At 36.4% G+C, this 21,069-nt stretch overlaps 1 protein-coding gene across 3 annotated transcripts in view; it reads left to right on the plus strand.

Annotated features, from left to right (window-relative positions):
- CSRNP3 (cysteine-serine-rich nuclear protein 3) overlaps window positions 1-21,069 on the plus strand; it is a 173,412-nt gene that overhangs the window by 98,697 nt on the left and 53,646 nt on the right. For all 3 annotated transcript variants that reach the window (XM_006766499.1, XM_006766501.2, XM_006766502.2), the window contains one exon: window positions 12,826-12,996. In XM_006766499.1, coding sequence (XP_006766562.1) covers window positions 12,826-12,996 — 171 coding nt within the window. The remainder of the gene's footprint in view (window positions 1-12,825; window positions 12,997-21,069) is intronic.

Consider the following 21,069-nt stretch of genomic DNA (forward strand, 5'->3'; position numbering starts at 1 on the left):
TTATACATCTGTATTACATTATATATAATATATTTTGTATATACCATCTATGCATGTATACATATATATATATTTCTAAGGGTCAATCATATTTAATTCAACAATTTGAAAAAAAATTTTTAAATTTTACTTTTAACTTAAGTCTTGCCCATGGTTTTTATATAATAAACACTGTGTGTGTTCTGGGCAGAGCACAGGAAGGAGGAAAGAACCAAGTTGAAATTTATTTAGATAGTTCAATATTATTAATTTTGTAAATGCAACCACTACCAGTTAGCACATTCTGAATATGGACATGAAAACAGTGTGGACAAAGAAGGAGGACCTGCAAAGATTCTTAGAGAAAACATGATTATTAGACACACGTTGAATAAAGAGAATTGTGCTTCTGTGAGCCAGGAGAGAGTTTTATATGTCCTGCAGCAAATTTATGGCTTTGACTACTGTGGATAATTTATGTCTCTATGCAAATTCACTCAAAACTGGGAAGTCTTTTTTGCATTTGCTGGAGCCATACTGCCATACAAATCTCAGCAGCATGTACATACTAAGTTCGTGGTCTGGATATTTAAATGGATATAAAATGCATTTGTATAAATGCACTTAAAACCAAATTGGAAGGCAAAGCTGTAAAAACAAAGCATTGAAGCATATGCAGTTAGTATACCAAGAAATGGCATTATCTCAGACTTCAAAGGAATCATTAAGGACTTTTCAAAAATTAATTTCCTGCATTCTGATTACCAGTCTCTCTCTTTCATCACTTGAAACTGGAGACCATATTGTAAGCTTGCAAAAGACTTTAGGGCAAACATGTTGTACCCAGTCTAGCAGGATGGAGGAGAGTCTAAACTCTACAAATAGCTGTTGTCATCTCAAACTTGAAAGTGTATGTTTTAAGCTGTACTATCATTATGTGTCCTTCTCTTGAACTTTTGGTGTCTATGAAATAGAAAGAATGACACATTACTTATATTAAAAAGAAAATGCTCAAGATAATTGAGTATTCAAAGCAATCACATTTATTTATTTTAACCTGGCAAAACATTGATTGCCTTTTGTATCATTTATTCTGGAATTTACATAGAATTGTATCAGTTTTATTGAAAAGTATAAGCACAAAAACGTGTAAAATTGTTTTTAAATTTTTATTTTTACTCCGTATTATTAGACACATAGCAATGCTATAATACTACTTTGTCTAGAGCAGTTGGAAAATAATCTGTGCTAAATAAATCTATTCAGATAACTAAAATGTATAATTTTAATGTCTAGGTTTTTTTAATGTTAATTGCTCTCCTATGATTCTGCATTGCTGAACAAAATGGAAATCAGTTAGGCTTTTCCTCATGGCATAAGAATCATTATTCCCACCATTACACTGACTTAGTGCGAAAGATAAAACTGTTCTCTGCTAGTATATGCTTTTTGTATATAATATTTTATGTTTTATATATGTACCAGGTATATACTTTTTATAATTTTACTCTGTTTTCTCATGTTAATATTTATTTTTAATACAGTTAATAATTTCTCTTTTTCTGAGAACAATTCAAATATTAAGTTTATGCACTACATTTTACATTAATTCTAAATTGCATAATGGGGAAAGGGAAAGAAATAAACATCCCTCCATTCTTCTTCTATGCACTGAACTCCTGATGCAGACACATAATTAGTATATTGAGCATAAGAACATGGAAGATAAACAAAATGCATCTGAGTTCTTATGTTCAGAATTTTGAAAAATCATGTCTGAACTCTACATAAATAAGTTGTTCTGGTTGCTACAGTAGGAATCTGTCATATTAAACCATCAACAGGAATTTGACATTATTTTGTATAATAGGGAAATGAGGAATTACTAACAGGTATACCAAAAAAAAAAAAAAACCCGTATAGACCAAATTTTTATTTGTAGTAATTGATGTATCATTGGTGTCATATACCTATTATTACCAATTTTGGGAGTTGTGGTCTATTTCATTGTCAGATCCTGGGGTTTTGAGATTCATTACCTCTAACCACCATGCTAACTAGGAAGAGTTATTGCTTAGACAAACCTTCAGCTCCATGTAAGCGTATTCATTTAAAAATGCATGTAGTCGTGTGTATATGCACACACGTGCACACACTTTAAATCCACCCCCCCCCCCGCCAAATCACACTGAGTTATCAATCCCTATTGCTTTGAAAATTTACTAATTCAATTGTGTGAAGATAAACAAGACATCTAATATCATACCCACTAACTAGTAGGTGTACTCATCCATTCTGGAGAACTTTGAAGACCTGAAGGAATGTTGGTTCCATGAACTTAGTGTCAAAAGTTACTCTGTAAGAATGAGAACTAGTCCAAAGTATTGGGGAAAAGCTGCTTATTCTGGACTTCTTTTGTCCAATAGCATTTTACAAAGCTGGGTTATACTGTTAAATACATTAAAACCGTATAAATTTAGGGCAACTCATGAACAACTAAAAATCCAGGAAAATATTGTATAGTGTTTTCTTAATAGGTAAGTGCTTTTATTATGTATTGGGTATGTGAGTTCACGCTATATAATGAAGTATGAAGACGCTAAATAGGATAGCAGTGAGGAACTTAGGTTCAAGTTCAAGTTGTAAACCTGTTGTCACTTCCAAGATATGGTTTGCCTCTGAACAATCCATGTGGCCTTGGACATGGTACTTAAGTCTGTAAGCCTCATTGTTTTCATATGCAAAGTGGAGATAATTGTCTTTATATCAAAGATTATTTTTATGAAAATGAAATGGCATAATGCATGCCTGGCACATAATAACAGCATTATAAATAATAGCTATTATTTTTTTTAAACCATAGGAATTGATCCCCTGGTGTTGATAAGGCAAGTTCAGCTAAAGCCTAGGGTTAGAGAATCTTGATGAAAGAGCTTAGATTTGAATGGATGAGAAAGGGACATGTTTTCCAAAAATAGAAACACAGGAGGAGTTTATTGGGGGTCCTACTTAGGTAGTACTGAGTAGCTGATACCTTCTATTCCATGGGACACATAGAGTCACCATGTAGTCACCAAGGTTCAAACTATATGTAGCTCCCTACATGCCTTTAATTTTTCCAAATGGAAGAACAATGTCCACAGACTCCTCACATAGGTGGTAAAGTGTACTTTACTGAGCTCTCATTTTATCTTTTCTTGCTTTGAAATTTTTCATCCTTGTGCCTTTGTTCTACTATTTTTCTATTTCCATGTTGACTTTGTATAATTAAGGCATTAGCCATTCATCTCTGCTCTCTCTAGAGTTCCTGTCTCATCCATAGACTATGGACTTTTTTATTATAGAGAGAGAGCCTGGCCCAAAAAAATGTTTGCTGAGCCAATGCTGTTATAGAGCATAATGAGTATAATTTTACCTAATGACTTAGTGCTAATTTGTCTGAATCATGAAACAATCTCTATGTCACAGATATATTGCTATTTTTAAATTTCTCTGTATCAGAATGATGTTTAGAAATATTGCATTAATTAATTTGATCACAAGGATTTTCAAAATGAACTTAAAATATATTTTGTTAAAATTGTTTTAATAGTAGCATACTTAGTTTTTTGGGTTTTTTTTATTAATTTACATTGGTAACAAGTTGGATAAATTGGTGTGGAGGAATGTCATGACTGTTTGCTTTTGTGAAACTCAATTTGAATGGAGAAACTTCTCTAAATAGTGGGTTTCTGACCTTTAAAAGATTATATGAGTTTGGTGTGGCTTATTTCTATGTAAACCCATTTTACTCTTTGCAAGCAGAACCATTGTTGAAACTTGAAAATCTAGATATCTAATCTTACTCTTTATTATTTTACTAATTGCTGCTTAATGCAACGTCAGGCAACTATGTATTGTCCTCTGCCTTAGGTAGTAAAAAATCTATACCTTGCTTAAGGTGGTGATTTATTTTAAAGAATGTCCAAAGTACTGTTTTCTACTTATTCTAATTCTAATATCTGTATTTTCTGCACAGTATTTTTGGCAGGATCCCAGTGCTTAAGCGGGAATGGCCCTAAAGGTTGGCCATATTTTATTCTGATGTCCATTTTAGAATACTTTATAAGACAAATGTTTGCAAACGTTCCTTTCCCTTCAGACCATTCTGATGATTCTTCCAAAGGAAAAGGCTATCATATCTCTTAAATAACACTTGCTAGTCTACTTTATTATTCAGTCAGAAACTTCATAAAAGACTGAAGTGAAACTTCTTAAGAGCTCAGGAGGAAAAAAAAAATGTGTAATCTTCCAGTGCTGCAGTAATAATTCTAAATTCTTCACATCTGTGTGGTCTTTTGTTCTCTTAATGTGGTAAGTCTTGCCAGTCGTCCAAGGAATCAGGCTAAGTACTGTTCTTTAGTCTTAATAGCAAGCATATAAAATAAATTTTTTATTGGTACTTTTGTTGTTAGAGTGGGGAAAATAGGCTTACAACAGGCACTTGATCAATTTTCAACAGTTTTAAAAGCCTTATTATGTTCTCGGTTGACTTTCTCCACTCTTGCTAATTAAAAGAGCTTCCTGAAAGTTACTTTAGGGAAGGACTTTGGACTCTAGTCCATATGTATTTTATTACACTATGTTGCCAAATACCAACTAGTGATCAATGTTTAGAGTTAAGTAGCGTTTTTAAAAAAACCAGTTCTGTCTGTTTTTAATGGATATTAATCCCCAGGGAGGTAACAGAAAATTTCTTGGGGTACCCCCAGCCAGAAAGAGTCATAAAGAACCCATTTACCATTAGTAAGTAGCGTAGCCATCCATCCCTATAGCGGCAGGGCATAAATTAGTTTAGCCTTTGCAATTTGTACACAGTCAGAGAAGGTTGGGCATTAGAGGCACCAGGAGGCCACTGCTTTTATCATTACTCCAGGTACTAGGGACTGCACTACATCAGAACCTGTTCTCATATTTTGGTAAGTAGATAAAGAAGAGAGGTATTCCTCTTACTTAAAATTAGGCTACTTATTAAGAGCTGATCCAAAATTAGACTCCAAATTGATGACCATTCATTCACTGAGCAAGCACTGGAGTACTTTGTCAGTCCTTGAAGAATCTCCCAGTAAAGGGTGAGAAAATGTCACTGAAATTAGCAGTTGTGATACAGTGTAAGAAGTACTGCTAAATGCATCAAGCAGGTGCTATGACTGGAGAGGGGTCACTTAACCCAGTGTGGTGCTGGTCAGAGACTATTTTTTGGAGAAAGTTTGGGTCAGTCAGGCTTCTTGGGCAAATTATCTAGATTTCTGAAACTTCCATTTCTTTGTAAAAACTACCTTATAGGATTTGGGAAAAGATGACAGAGAATAGGTACAAAGTATCCGGCCCTGATGGGTACTCACTAAAGGCTGACTATATTATTATAAATGGAACGAGGAACCTAAGCTATGTTTTAGGAAAGACAGACACTGTTTTGAGGAAAATGTACTCAACCTAGAACCATTCTAGTCAAGCCTTCACCAAGCCACGGAGTTACAGACACGGCATTTAGGGCAGCCAAGTGAGCACTGAAGAAAGAAACCCTTGAACATGGTTGGGATGTTCCCATAAGATGCAGTAAGGCCCTTTGGCACACATGGCAGGAGGAACTGAGGGAGCCAGAAAGAAGCCTTCCCTAGGAAGTGGGTAGCCCTGGTAGTAAAGGGAACAGGAGGCTACAGATGTCCAAACTTCAGTCGTGCTTTGAACTAACGTGGTCACAATGAATCATTTCTCCAAGTTCTGGATAGCCACCCAAGCTGGGGCAATGGTACAAGTCACCAGAGCAGAGGTTCTAAACTGGGAGGATATGGATAGATGGCTTGCATTTGTGCTTTTCTGCACTTTTTTTCTGGAGAAAACATTCAGTTTTTAAAATATATTTTTGTTGATTTCAGAGGGGGGGTGGGAGAGAGAAACATCAATGATGCGAAAGAATCATTGACTGGCTGCCTCCTGCATGATCCACACTGGGGATCGAACCCACAACCTGGGCATGTGCCCTTGACCAGAATTGAACCAGGGAACCTTCAGACCGCAGGCTGACTCTCTATCCACTGAGCCAAACCAGTTAAGGCAAAACATTCATTTCTTTCATCAAATTCTCCAACTACAAATCATCAAGGCGCAAAATAATGAAATCCTAAGCACATAAAGTAATTCAGAACTTTAACTCAAGGTCACAGGCAACTCCAGCACAAGGAACACATACATAATTGGGGAACCCTACAATTATTTCTCAAATAAAAATGCTCATTAGGTATGAGTGCTCCTAGGGTTCTTGGCTTAAGCAGACACCTGGACAAGAGAAGTGTGTTTGGCCAACTTGTGCTGTGCTTCTCACATTGGCAAGCGACCAGCAGCATTTTTCACATTGGTGGTTCCCCATTGAAACACCTTGCGGGATTTTACTTTGTGAAATCATTGCCAAATCTTTATCCTCTTGGTGGCAATTATGTTCATTTCTTGCCAAATGGGTTCTAGTAAAAATGGCCCTAGTATTGTGGAAAAATATATCTTTTTGTTGTTTAGAGAAATGCATAAGCATTCTGAGAATGTGTGAGCTCGTAAGTGTTCGAGGCATTAAAATCTAATGCCAACTTCTTAAAATAATGGCTATCTTATTTCAGCAGGGGCTACATCTTACAGTCAGTGTTTGATAATAGTGTAAGGTCAGTAATCGTGTCAGTATTAGGGGAGAACATCACCCATTACTTAAAATCAAGGTTAGAAAAATTAAGGATGAAAGGATTTAATACAAACGAACAGGTACAATTGTATCCTGAGACTTAGGGACACATCTGGATAACTAAAGATATCATACCAAAGAATAAAAATAGCACTTTTTATTTTTAAAGCTGAGCTCTCCTTTCTTAAATATGAGAATAAAACCTATACACCATTGATTGAGCAACTGTCCTCTTCATCCTCTACCTGGCCCAGTAGATAATCTGGTTGATGAAGTGTGACATTGTAAATAATCTTGCTTTTGCCAGCTAAGCTCTTCCCACCTGCTACCACAGATGAGCCACACACCGGTATTTTCATCAACCTGTTGGCAATGCCTTTCATCTCATCGTTTGCATTTGGTGACATCGCAGCCCCTTGGTGATTGAAGCAGTCAGCCTTACCTTATCAAAGTAGATAGAAATTTATAGTTTGTTAGCGTTTTGTATTTGCTGGAAGAATTTGATGAGAACACAAAATAAATATTTTGTTCTTTGACAAGTCGCGAAGAAATACCCCTATGTCAGGTTGTTTAACATGCCATCTCACCAGGCAGAAGGGTCTTTGTTAATGACCTTGCAGCTAAAGGTCAGTCTCATATTGATTAGCTACAAAATTAGAAAGGAAGCAATACAAGAGAATGAAGGTGAACCCAGGGCTCTACCTGCCTCCCTTTGTTCTGGAGAGAGAAGCAGGGAAAGCTCCTGGTTGGGCAGCCTCCATGGAATAAGGACCTACCAGGTAAAATGACCTGGGAACTCACAGCTCACCACCTGTTTTTTCATCAAGCCCGGGAAGAGACGGTATCTTCCTAAAAAGGCATCCCCATTACTATACAAGGACATTCTCGCCATGACAAAATTACCTCCTTGTAAATATATATTTTCTGCATCAGTGATAGGCCAAGCCTGACCATTACCTATTAACCACCACCCACCTGTCACCTTTTTTGTAAATTCTTTGATAAATTTGTGATTTACCCTAATGATTGTAAATGTTTTATTTACTGTGTTTAATCTGATTGGTTAGTGACAAATATTCTTGTATGGTAGTCAGTTGGTAGGTGGCATTTCTTATGTAACTGTATTTGTTGATTTCATAGTTGTTCTATTTTCTCACCAAGAATCAAGAGCACCAGTTAGGGTTGTCAAAAGAAATGCAGGATGCCCAATTAAATCTGAATTTCAGATAACCAACAAATAATAAGTATAAATACATCCCAAATGGTATTTTTTAACCTCAAACTCAAATTTGTCTGGGTGTCATATTTTTATTTGCTAAGTCTGGCAATCCTAAAGTGGTTTTTCTGCAAATCAGATGACTTGCTCCTCAGAATTGAGGGATCCATGATATTCTTAAGGCATTTTTCCTGTGGTCATTTTCTTAAAATACATAGCAAAGCATCAGGAAATAGGGGCAAATGTCAGAAGAAAAAAGGATTAAACACTAGATGACTATAAATGGGATAGTAAGAGCTCAATGTGTTACCTATGGAAGCTATGAAATATTTGGGATATCAAAAGAGTGCTACCCAAAGTTTAGCTTCCATTCTTCTTCCAAAGGCATTGAAATGTCCATTTTTATCCAACTTCTTGATTTGGAAACATTTATACTTCTTTACTACCTGTTGTTTTTTAAATATATTTTATTGATTTTTTACAGAGAGGAAGAGAGAGAGATAGAGAGTCAGAAACATCGATGAGAGAGAAACATCGACCAGCTGCCTCCTGTACATCTCCCACTGGGGACGTGCCCGCATCCCAGGTACATGCCCTTGACCAGAATCGAACCCGGGACCCTTCAGTCCGCAGGCCGACGCTCCATCCACTGAGCCAAACCGGTTTTGGCTTCTTTACTACCTTTTCATTAAATGTGCTGAGAGGCTCCTGAGCAATGGTTACATCTAATACAAATATGAAATAAGTCTATATGTTAATCAACAACAACAGATATCCAAGATCACAGAGTGTTAAAATAAAGTAGTTATTGATTAAATTTGACAATAGAAAGGGCATGTGGGCACAGGAAAAGAGGAAGCTGTCCAAGTGGTGAAATCATGGACCATATTAGTAAATGAAAAAATAAGATACATCTGTGTTAGCCAAGGAGAGACTAGTGACTTTGAAATGCAATTGAACTTATTGAAGCCTCTGAGTGAGTCCCTGGAGTATTACCTAATTGGGTGGCTCCCTGCCTGCTGGTCATGTAGTTGAACGATCAAAGCCTGGCACCTGACCCAAGGTGGGCTAAAACATTCTTCACCCCTTGAAACATTAAACTTGAAAGGCAAGACATAGAGAACAGTTGTTGGGCTTAAACTTGGTAATAGTAGCATTTTACAGAAAAGATCAAGGAATTTCTAGTCAGAATCCTAGAAGCCGTCCTTATTCCTACATTTCCTCAGAGGAAATACATTTAGGTTTTAGCTCTGTCTCAGATTGCATGAACTACTTTAGTATCTTTTCAACAGATGTCTTTGTGCATAAGTTAGCTAGAATTGGCTTTTAGGTTGCTTGCAAGCAAAAAATATATATATATATGACGTTTTGAGGTCAATGTTATCTCTCATTTTGATTCTCATTCAATCAAATATACCCAGATATATTGTTAGTCAGGAGAGAGTGTGAATGAGATGAACATGATTTCTGCTTCATCGAGCTTTCAGTCCAGCGAAGAAATGAGACACTGATAGAGAAATTGAAGTGTGGAAATGGAAAGGTTTCATTCATTCATCAAACGCATATTTATTAATGTCCTATTATATAGAAGGCATTGGCTGTGACCCCTGGAACACTAGTAAAGAAAACAAAGATCTTTGCCCTTAAATATTTTAGCTAAAGACAAAAATAATACACAATAAACATTGTTTTTTTTTATGCAGAAACACATAAATAAATAACATGGATTTAGAAAGTGGTGAGTGCCATGGGAAAATATTTTTAAAATGAACCAAGAAAAAGGCCTAGCTGCCAAAGAGAAATGGCCGGGTGGAGAAACTGAGAGATCATTCGAGCTAAAATATTGACAACAGGGTCAGTGGCTCAAAATGAAGATGAAGAGATTAGCCCAAATAGACTGTTAGGGATTTTATAAGCCATTTGAGGATTTCAGACTTTATCCTAAGGCAATCCAAAGCCACTTAAGAGTTTTAAACTACAGACTGACATGATCAGATTTGCATGTTAAACTCATCTTTCTGCCAGCAACCTGGAAAACACATTGAAAGCAAACAGTAGTGGATGGGGAAAAAAAATAATTAGGAGGCTTTTGTCCTAGTCCAAGTGAGAAATGGTGATGCCCTTGACTAGCATGTGTTTTTTGAATTGGAAAACAGTAGCTGTGTAAAAAATGGCCGTTATCGGGGTTTAGATTTTCAGCTGCTCACATTTAAAATAAATGAATACCTACCCAGCTTTATCTTCTGCCTAAATTCTTGTATTCTTTTCTTCCCCAGTGAGATAGTATAGATGATGTAGCAGGGAACCACTCCTCTATTAGGTCTAAACCAAGGTTAAGATACTGGTAAGCTGTAGGTCATTTGACCCTCACAATTTGTGATGACATCTTGTTACACTCACATTTTTTTAAAAGGCAGTGAAACCAGATAGATATTATGCTTGGTTGTTGCACAAGTAATTTAGCACTTAACCAATTTCATGGGGATAAGGTTATGCCCTCCTGTAATTACTTAACATTTTTATTTTAAGCATAGGCACTAATTCTACTCTAAGCAGTGCCTTTTTTTTTTTCTTTGACATGGTTCTGGCTTAGGATTTTTCACTCCTGAAAATGTATATAGAAGTTATATCCAACCTTCAACTCCATGGTTTAAAGTCTTGCAGGTTCCAAATGTAATAACAAAGGGGGAAATGACTTTTAATTCTCTTATCACCCCTCCCAAGATTCCCCCTCTCATTCTTGAGGAAGTGACAAAGGTACTCATCTCACCATATTGGAACATGGTTCCCTGTGGCCCAATTTAGTGTCTTGAGGACCCTGCCTTTCCTAAGGAAGCTGGGAAAGCTTAATGATGTGGTTTTTAACTGTTCCCATTGCAATATTTTATTATAAAAATGTACTTAAAAATAGCTTTTCATCTTGTATTACTTTGTGTCTTGGAGCTTCTCCGTCATGAATTTCTTTGCATCTTGTTTGAAGTGAACCATTTTAAAATTTATATCCCGTCCTACTTTCATTTTAAGAACTTACTTAAAATATCTTTCTCTTTTCCATGCTCAGATTTGCATGAACACTTTATTCATTTCACACTCTTTTAGCTGGAGAAAATAATATACTAACCTGAATAGTGGTAAAATAAGAGTAAGAATAAAGATTTTATTCTCAAAAGTGTGGACAATGCAATATCGTCTTATTGGGATCAGTTTTCTCCATTGTTAATGTAAGTGCAAAAAGACATGGATTACTAGAACAGGCTGCAGAACATGGATTTGGGAGTGTTCACAGTTCGATGGAGCTCAGTATAGTGGATTGGCAAGTAACATATTCTACTCCCTTTTATATCCCCTACTCCACCCAAGGAGTCAAACATATTCATACCAGTTCCTCAACACATGTGTAGGTGAGTGGAGTACATTGAAATCAGTGATAGACTTAGGAGACATCTCATACATGTCTAATAATTTCACTAGAAATCACATCATGGATGGCCTTTTGACTAGGAATTGAGTGCTGGGTTATGTGACTCTCTAGGGCTGGTGTGTGGACCCAAGAAAGGACAAGTCCAGGGAGAAGCTGCTGGAGAGCAGACTAGAATGAGACAAGTGGTCCTCCAGTTTGAGTGCTCATCAAGATCACCCGGAAGCCTTCCTGAAGCACAGAGTGCTAGGCCCCGCCCCCTGGGAGTTTCTGATTCAGATGAGCTGGAGAGGGGCCTGAGAATTTGCATTCTAACAGTCTCCCTCCTGGGTGATGCTGAGGCTGCTAATCCAAGTAGCCCTCTGTGAAAGAAAACTACTGAATTAGGTGTTGAAGAGCTGGCCCAGCTAAGGGGATCTAGGTAAGCTGCTTGCTCTGTGATCTGTGTAGAGGAGGGGCAAGTTCAGAGATTTCTGAGAGCAATAGCTGGGTAATGTAACTAAGTGGGCTTCAGAATAGCTTTAAGGGCCTTGCTTCCTCCTGATCAAAGGGCTCATGGCTACGCTCTGGCAGGAGAAGGAGAGAATGGCTTCAAGAACTCAAATGAGAATTCAAATGAGCTGACATGGGATAGAAGATAGAACGCATGGGATCGACTTAATAACACTTTCAGATAAGTTCATCTAATTTAGCAATGTAAAGCCAAGTACATTCGTCTAAGCTAATTTATACATAGGTTTTCTCCAAAATATCCTTTCACTGCAAGGAAAGTTTCTGTCCTTTAGCTGACTGTACATACGTCAAGGTAAATGGGGAAGGTGCAGAAAGCCCCAGGAGGAAGGGAAAGCCCATTCATCCTAGAGAAAGGACTTCAGAGAAACCATGCCCTCACCCCACCCATCACCAATTAGTGCTATCTCCCAGGTAAACAGCCTTAGATAGTTCCTGAAACAGTGGCAACAGCTTCAGCAAGCAGGTATCATGGGGACACATTGCACTTTATTGCAATATTGAAATGGAAACTACCTAAAATTTAGAACTGGTTTCATATGCTTCACTGTACTCAGCTAATTAGGTTCTTTCATTTCAAAACTTGAGCATGGCATTTGAGCATACTTATCTGTGTTTCTTCCAGATGAATTTTTTTACAAGCAGTAATCATTTAAGACTTTGGGGGGCACTGGCATTTATTTTCATTACAGAATTTCATGGACTCCGGTGGATTTTCTTAATTTGCCAACAAAAGGGAATAGAGGTATTCCAATAAGAGGAACTATGTCCCCCCAAAAATGGTACATTTTGGTAAGCAAATGGTCAAATGCCCATATTTAATGTAAAGTCATTTTTGTTAATTTGAAGATATTTTTTGAGAAAACCTGCTTGGTGATCTTTCCAAGGTAAAGCTCATGTATAAAAAGCCACTTAGACATGACTCTGGGGACCTTGGCTGCACATCCAGCGGTCACATATTTCAACGCTTCATTGCTCCCATTCCTGTTCCAGGTACATGTGACAGCGCTGCAGCTATGAGTGGAATTTTAAAGAGGAAGTTTGAAGAAGTTGACGGCTCCTCGCCCTGCTCCTCCGTGCGGGAATCTGATGATGAAGTTTCCAGCAGTGAAAGTGCTGACAGTGGGGACAGTGTCAATCCATCCACCTCTAATCATTTCCCCCGTGAGTACAGAATCTGTACCTAAAGCCAGTTGTCTGGGTCTGCAGTGAAAATAATTGTATCAACTTGGTCATTTTTTTAGCCTTCATTACCATTTTTTTTTATAATTGACCTAAAAACAAATCATGATTAAGTAAAAATGAAATATGTTGGCGGCATCAGTGGATTCCTTTAGGTTGCTGTTGGCAGTAGATTATTTGGTTTTGTTGACCAACTGATTCAATGGAAAAAAAAAGACATTTTATTATTACTTTTTGAAGGAAGCACTCTACTCTGGGAGTAGATGGGAAAAGACAAGTAAAGGCACAAAATAATTTATCCTCCTATACCTGACAATTTTCTGGGGAATTGAAAGTCTAGGTTAGGATGAAAAGGAGCTCAGCCAGCTATGCATTCAGAGAACAAAAAAACAGCAAAAATCTCCCAAGTGTGCAAGTACATGCAGTTTAGTCCTCTTTCCTACCCATCCCTTTATTCTCTCATCCCCAAGAATAATATTTAAAAACCACAAAGAAGAAAAAAAAATGTTTGGTTTCTCTTTGATTCCTTTTCTTCCACACTGTAACATCATGTTTTCCTATCAGTCAAGGTATTATGAGGTTTGAAAGAATGATGAGAAAAATTCATAAAATATTACAACCTACAAGCTAAAGGAAACTTCCTAGTAACAGATAAATAATCTCATAAATAGAATTTTTGTTTCTAACAGGCAGATTGTAATATACCATATCATGATAGATAACTAGTCTTAGTTTTTTTTTTCATTTTTCAATTAAGTGGCTGAGTATGTTAATATGATTCTATAATATAGAATTTATTTTGGAAATATGACAACCCAAAAAACTGAAAGAATTAACCATATTTTTAAGAGGTGATAAGGGTCTCAATAAAACTGTTGAACATGAAACAAATATACTAAAATCAACATTGTTCCTTTAAATAAACAAAACTAATAGAAATTATAGTGAAAGAAAAAAATAATAATAATAAAAAAGAAATTATAGTGAAAGAGCAATTTCAACTATTATAATGGGAAAAATCACAAAATATTTAGGGACAAGGTTATTGTATGATGTAGGTGATTTAAATGCATTTACATATGTTATGAGGATATGATCTTATGTTTCTGATTCAAAAGAATTTACCAATTTTGTCTGAATATCAATAGTGATAATAACAATGACATTATCAACTAACACGGTTTTGTGAAGATCAACAGAGCAGATGAGATAAAAATACATGAAAGAACTTTGTAAAATGTCAAATTCTAAACACATGCTATAATAAAAAATCATAGCTAACATCATATATATGTTATGCTCCAATGGCTTTATATAGCCATCCTAGAAGTACCACTCCCTTCAATGTACATAGGATACATAAGAGGCTCAGAGAAGCTAAACATCTTGCCCCAAATCACACAGGATTTGAACCTAGAGATACATATATTTGTCCCACTCCATAGTCTTTAACTTCTTCATTATCCCATTCTGCCCCTTAATTATATAATATTGAACATATCTTTAAAATATTCATTATCTACACTAAAAAAGAGAAAGATGCAAATTGACCCCACCTTCATGACACCCACCAGCCAATCAGGAGTGAGTATGCAAATCAATCCCAAAAAAGATGGCGGGTTAAATTGCATACACAGGTGTCAGTGGCTGGGGGCGGGCGGGATGCTGACGTCATCGTGCAGGCCTTCAGCACCGCTCCAGGCCTCTGTGCAGCATGGGAAGGCTGAAAGGCAGCTCCGGCAGGAGCGAAGGCAGTGCTGGCAGCCAGAGGAAGGAAGGCCCATTCTTGCATGAATCTTCATGCATCAGGCCTCTAGTGAGTTATAAAAGAATGCTTGAATTAGTGAAGAGAGGTTACCTTTCTGGTTATTATGATAAGTAAAGCTTTTCACATTAATTTATAAATGTAAGAGTATGATCTCAATAAAATTCTCAACTGGATTTTCTTAGAAGGTGATAGAATGATAACATCTATTTGGGAAAATTAAGCGAATAAGAATAAAGGGATATTTTTTAAAGAATCCATAAATGTTGAAAAGCCATTCCAGACATCAAATCATAGGAGAAAATTATATAATTTAACTTTTTTGATACTGGCTAGATCTAAGAAAGTATGGAAAATCTCAACATGTTATATAAAATAATTTAATATATAAAAATAGAGCATTATAAAACAATGGGAAGGGAAAGGAGTATTTAATAAATTTAATAGAGTTTTAAAATAAAGTAACTTAGATACACATCTCACAACATATACCAAAATACATTCCAGATGAATTAATTAGATAAATTTTCTTTAAAAAAAAATCATGGGAGAAGGTGCATATTTTCCAGACATTTAATAAATCATTATATGAGCCTTGAAGTAACAGAAAAATCTCACATTGCAATATACTTAACACATTTAATAATACAAAAATATTAAACTTATCAACTACAAAAAAAGCTTAAAAGTAAAACAATCCATATCGGAAAAAAATATTTGCAGTTAATATGATATAGGTTACTTTCTAGATAGAGTTTTTAAAAATACATTTTTTCAATAAATATTAAGACACACACTCTAAAGATAATCTGTATCAGTGATGGTGAACCTTTTGAGCTCGGCGTGCCAGCATTTTGAAAAACCCTAATTTAACTCTGGTGCTGTGTCACATATACAAATTTTTTGATATTTGCAACCATAGTAAAACAAAGATTTATATTTTTGATATTTATTTTATATATTTAAATGAATTTAACAAAGAAAAATCAACCAAAAAAAATGAGTTCGCGTGTCACCTCTGACACGCGTGTCATAAGTTCACCATCACTGACCTATATAATGGAAAATATGATTAGAAAATATTTTAAGCATCTCATAACAATGGTAATAATACAGATTAAAACAATACTTATGGGCCCTGGCCATGTGGCTCAGTTGGTTGGAGTGCCGTCCAATACACTGAAAGGTTGCAAGTTTGATTCCCGGTCAGGGCACGTTCTGGAGGCAACTGATCAGTGTTTCCCTCTCTCACTCTCCCTTCCTCTCTGTAAAATCAATACAACTCAATAATCATGGAAATTTCATCTCTATGAAATTAGTGCTCCTTTATTCAATGAAAAATACTAATACTTAAGTGCTGGTGAAGGTAGCAGTGCAAATCATAGGTACATATATTGTTGCTATTGATGGTAGTGAAATTTAGAAAGCACTTGGAAATATAAAAGCCAAAATATTCATGTCTGTAAGTCTATATTTAAACTAATTTATCTGAAGGAGGAAACATCACAAATAAAGGAGAAAGACTCATAAATGAAAATGTTGGTGCTTGATGGTAGTACCAAAAATCATGGGTTGAAGGTGGGGATGAAAAAGGTAGCATCTAAGAGTGGGGAAGTGATACATTAAGTTATGGTAACATATATAATTTATTTTCATTATATTTATGAAAACTTTATGACTATTTAAAAACCAAAACTTACCTATACTGTCAGAAAAAGTCTATGTATGCATAAGAACAAAGAATGCTAAGATGCCTTAAACACTGAAATTGATTTGATTTGTTAAAGTATTAGAATTATGGATGAATTTTCATATTTATTAATTTTTATTTCTGTTACTATTCTGTGCATCCCACAGCAAATAAGTTTTAAGTTTAAACTAAAATTAGTTTAGATTGTGTACATATGCAAATAGCAGATTGAAATGTCATGATCAGCTCAATCATGCAGTACTTTATGATTACTGCATGTAATCATGTAACTAATAAAGACTTTTGTGTTATGGCCAGCAGAAATTATCTTTCCCATTGAAGAAAATAGATATACTTTAAGATGTCCAAAAAGTTTTTAAAATGTTTGAGCTCATTATTTATTATCAGTGATAGTTAGTAATGATGAGCTTACTAAATTGCTGAGTTAGCTTGGTTTTTGTTTTCTTTCTTTTCTTTTTTCCCATCACCATTTCGACCCCTATAACCTCTTCCACCTCCACCTCCACCTTTGCTGATTTAACTTTGTATTAAATAAAATCCAACGGGATTTTTCATGATTTTTAAAGATAATTAAATGACTGATTTAATTAAGAGTGTGATTTTTATTTAATAGTCTGCTAAGAATGAAAATATAAAAAAATCTACCTAGAATATTTACTGTATAAAAGATCTAAGCATGGCCTGGCCAGCGTTGCTCAATGGTTAAGTATGGACCTAAGAAGTGGGAGTTCACGGTTCTATTCCTAGTCAGGGCACATGCCAAGGTCGCAGGCTCAATCCCCAGTGTCGGGTGTGCAGGAGGCAGCTGATCAATGATTCTCTCTCATCATTGATATTTCTATCTCTCTCTCTCCCTCTCCCTTCCTCTCTGAAATCAATAAAAATATATTTTTTAAAAAGATCTAAGCATGTTAACTAACCAATGTGAGAAAAGCAGTTAAAAGGGTTTTTGTTTCTAGAAATCTATTCATATTATTGCTAGTGCAACGATTTTTGCACACATTTTTAGAAAATGTTTCATTTATTTTTCCATCTAGGTAAAATGTGTACTTACCTGCAGTGGTCTTATCTATATATAAATCTATGAACATACACTTCTGGAAGTGTTATTATTAAGGAATCCTCTTTGTTTAATATATTTCCCTACTTTCAGAAATAAAATGATGATCTTAGAGGAAAGAAGGATTTTTGATGGCTATGAAATGTGTGTAGCATGAAGAAATCAAATTTACTTTCACATTGAGAGTACTAAAAATATGGTTATTTAAATCTCACTCATCATGAACTCATCTTTCAGGTTTAAAATATCCTATGTACTTAGTGCTTTATAAGCACTAACATATTGTATAATGACATTTTGTTATCATCACAGATACAGGAACTGATAAGATTATTTGGAACATGTCAGTAGGCTATCTTAGTGGGAAATGCCATGCTGTTCTAAGCTTTCTGTAAAGATATTCAATTTGCAGCACATCACATTATGATAATGAAAGCTTCAAAATGCAAACCAATAAAGGTTTATGCCTTTTTCCTTGGATTTCTGAGATTTGCCAGGCAACCAGCATACCTAAGAGCGATCAACCAAGGTCGTATCTTACACTTCCCTTGAGACAGAAGCGGCTGGATTCTGTATTGCCGTGGAACGCTTTGCTCCATCAAATCCCTGTGGCGCTATAGCCAGTCAGCCTGTACTTGAGCACTGTCGAAAGGAGAGCTACAGAGAAGCTAGAGAGGACTGATTTTTCTCCTGTCTTCTCGAGGTTCTTGGCACTTCACACGAATAATGAGAAGCTGTGTGATGAAACATCCTTCCAGAGGAACACATTATTTTTCCTGAAATGGAGTGCTTCTACAAATAAATGTATTTAGGAAGTGACAATGTCAAGAAGTAAAAGCACAGATATTCTAAATTGCACCTAAAAGCAAGTATGGATGTCTTACAAAGGGATAAGATTTTCTAATTTATAAACACTTTTATTAGCTTGAGCTCATTTGATATCCAAAAGTTGTTGTGAATTAGGAGACAATATTGTACTCATTTTATAAAAGTAGGAATTAACATTCAGGCGTATTTATAATACACCCAAGGGCTGAGATTATAACCTATTTTTACCTCACTCCCTCTCTCCCTGCTTCCTCTCTTCTCTTTTCTCTCTAAATACGCTGAGCATAAATATGCTACCATGTGCACCCAAGTCAGAGTCTTCCTCTGGTTACACATTTCATAATGGATTTGGAAATAAATAATCAATAGAAAACAGATTTTGACGTGAAACTATACTGTACTGGAAGTATGACTGAAATATATCTCTACTGAGCAGTTAAGATGCCTTGAAGATTTAGATTTGGTTTCAACAAATATAGTGTATCTGTTATAGGCTCAGTGTAGGTGCTTTCAGACAGGTCAAAATGATAAACTATAAATAGTAAATACAACTTGGCGATAACAGTAACAGATCATGTCTACCCAGCATTGTGGTATTAATTTAAGAATCTACTACAGCAAAGACAAATGTAGCGATCTACCCTTGAATTGGTGATTTTTCAATATGTGAGGAGTGTTCAGACTGAAACTGAGCACAGTATTTTTAGGGAAAGTCTTTGAGAGGAGGTGGGACCACATGACCCTCCAAAGCTCCTTTCTACTCTGTGAAAGTATAATTCTCAGAACAAGGATCAAATACCATCTTAAGTTAGAGCCATGTCCAAATAGGAAAAGATAAGCAAGTTTAAGACACCTCTGAAAAGCTACTATTAAATTAAGAAATTAGACTTTCTGCAGTCTTAAAAGCTATTATTAAATTAAGAAATTAGACTTTCTGTTCTTATGTTGAAAAGAACCCAATTAGCCAGGCCTTGTCAGATCAGATGGAACCAGTTGGAGATCTCCTACACCAGGTCACATATATAAATGCCAGACATGGACCAGTTGAATCATTAGGTGTTGAGTTTGCTTTGCTGGGGATAAGGGAGTTAGGAAGTTCAGATATTTATGAGTGAAGGGAGATAGATATGAGCTGGTGGTCCTTTTAGAAAATACTGTAAAGCCCATTGACTGGAACCATGTAATTGTTTCAGATCATTTCATGCGAGAGATCCAGTAATGATGAATCAGAAAGTTAACCATTCCTGCCTCCCGTGACATTACTTAGACCATCCTTCAGGCCTAAAAGTCTTCTCCTCTGCCTCCCACTCTCTCTGACTGTGAACTTTTATATGCACTACAAGGTTCATATCAAGTATTTCTTGCCCCATGAAATATTTACCAAGTCTCTCATTCTACTCACCCTCTTTGCCATTTTCACAGAATCCCCTGGTATTTCACCAACATTCAAATAATTTGGTGATCGTTTTCTATCTCCTTCCACCTTAGTATTCCCCACAAAATCATGATGTCAGCAACCATGTCATGGCTCATTGGACCATTAGTCTCATACTTTCTTGATCACCTCTAACTATTCCATTCAAGTCCTTGACCACCACTTCACTCAGCTGCTAATGTCCACAGCCTTATCCAGAATATTTTCATAAACTAGAAGAGTTCTACAACTCCAAAATGTCAAATTCCAAACTCAGGCCATACCCCTTTTTCTTCCACTTTCTTCCTCCCCTTATGCACTTTTATTTTTTTACCTCCTCCTCTTGTTTTCCCAAACATAGCACCCACTTCTTGTCTTTACATCTTTTTCTACCCTTCACCATTTGCTCCATTATTTCAGGTATTTTTTGTTTTGTTTTGTTTTGTTTTTAATTTTATCTGAAGGCCAGACTCTTATATGTTGTTGTTTTGTTTTAACTTTATTAGCTTGGTTTATTTTTCCCTCTCAGAATTATTATTTTATTTATTTATCTTTATTGTTGGAAGTATTACAGATGTCCCCATTTTTCCTTCACTGACTCCCCTCCATCCTGCTCTCTCCCCTTCTCCAGGCCTTCACCACATTATTGTCTGTGTCCATGGGTTATGCATATATGCAAGGCCAGACTCTTAACCATTTTTCTCCCAAATTCTTCAGTCCGTATTTCTTTTTTATTCAAAATACTGGAAAACTTAAAGAAGTTTTGGAGAAAATGAAACCGGCTCTCCGACATCCCCTGAGGGGTCCCAGATTGTGAGAGGGTGCAGGCCAGGCCGAGGGACCCCACTGGTGCATGATCAGGTGTGGGGAGGGGCTGCAGGAGGGCTCCAGCCCCCTCTCGCCTAGTCCCAATAGGCTGGACCCCAGCAGCAAGCTATCAAAATACTAAAACTTAAAGAAGTTTTGGAGAAAATGAAACCGGCTCTCCGACATCCCCTGAGGGGTCCCAGATTGTGAGAGGGTGCAGGCCAGGCCGAGGGACCCCACTGGTGCATGATCAGGTGTGGGGAGGGGCTGCAGGGGGGCTCCAGCCCCCTCTCGCCTAGTCCCAATAGGCTGGACCCCAGCAGCAAGCTCACCTACTGGTCAGAGTTTCTTCCCCCTGGTGGTCAGTGCAAGTCATGGTGAGCAGTTGAGCCACCTTAGCATATCATTAGCATATTACCCTTTGATTGTTTGAGCAGCCTACCAGTCGACTGGGCACTTAGCATATTAGA

The sequence above is a fragment of the Myotis davidii genome, unplaced genomic scaffold (assembly GCF_000327345.1).
Source record: "Myotis davidii unplaced genomic scaffold, ASM32734v1 scaffold59, whole genome shotgun sequence".
Taxonomy (NCBI): Eukaryota; Metazoa; Chordata; class Mammalia; order Chiroptera; family Vespertilionidae; genus Myotis; species Myotis davidii.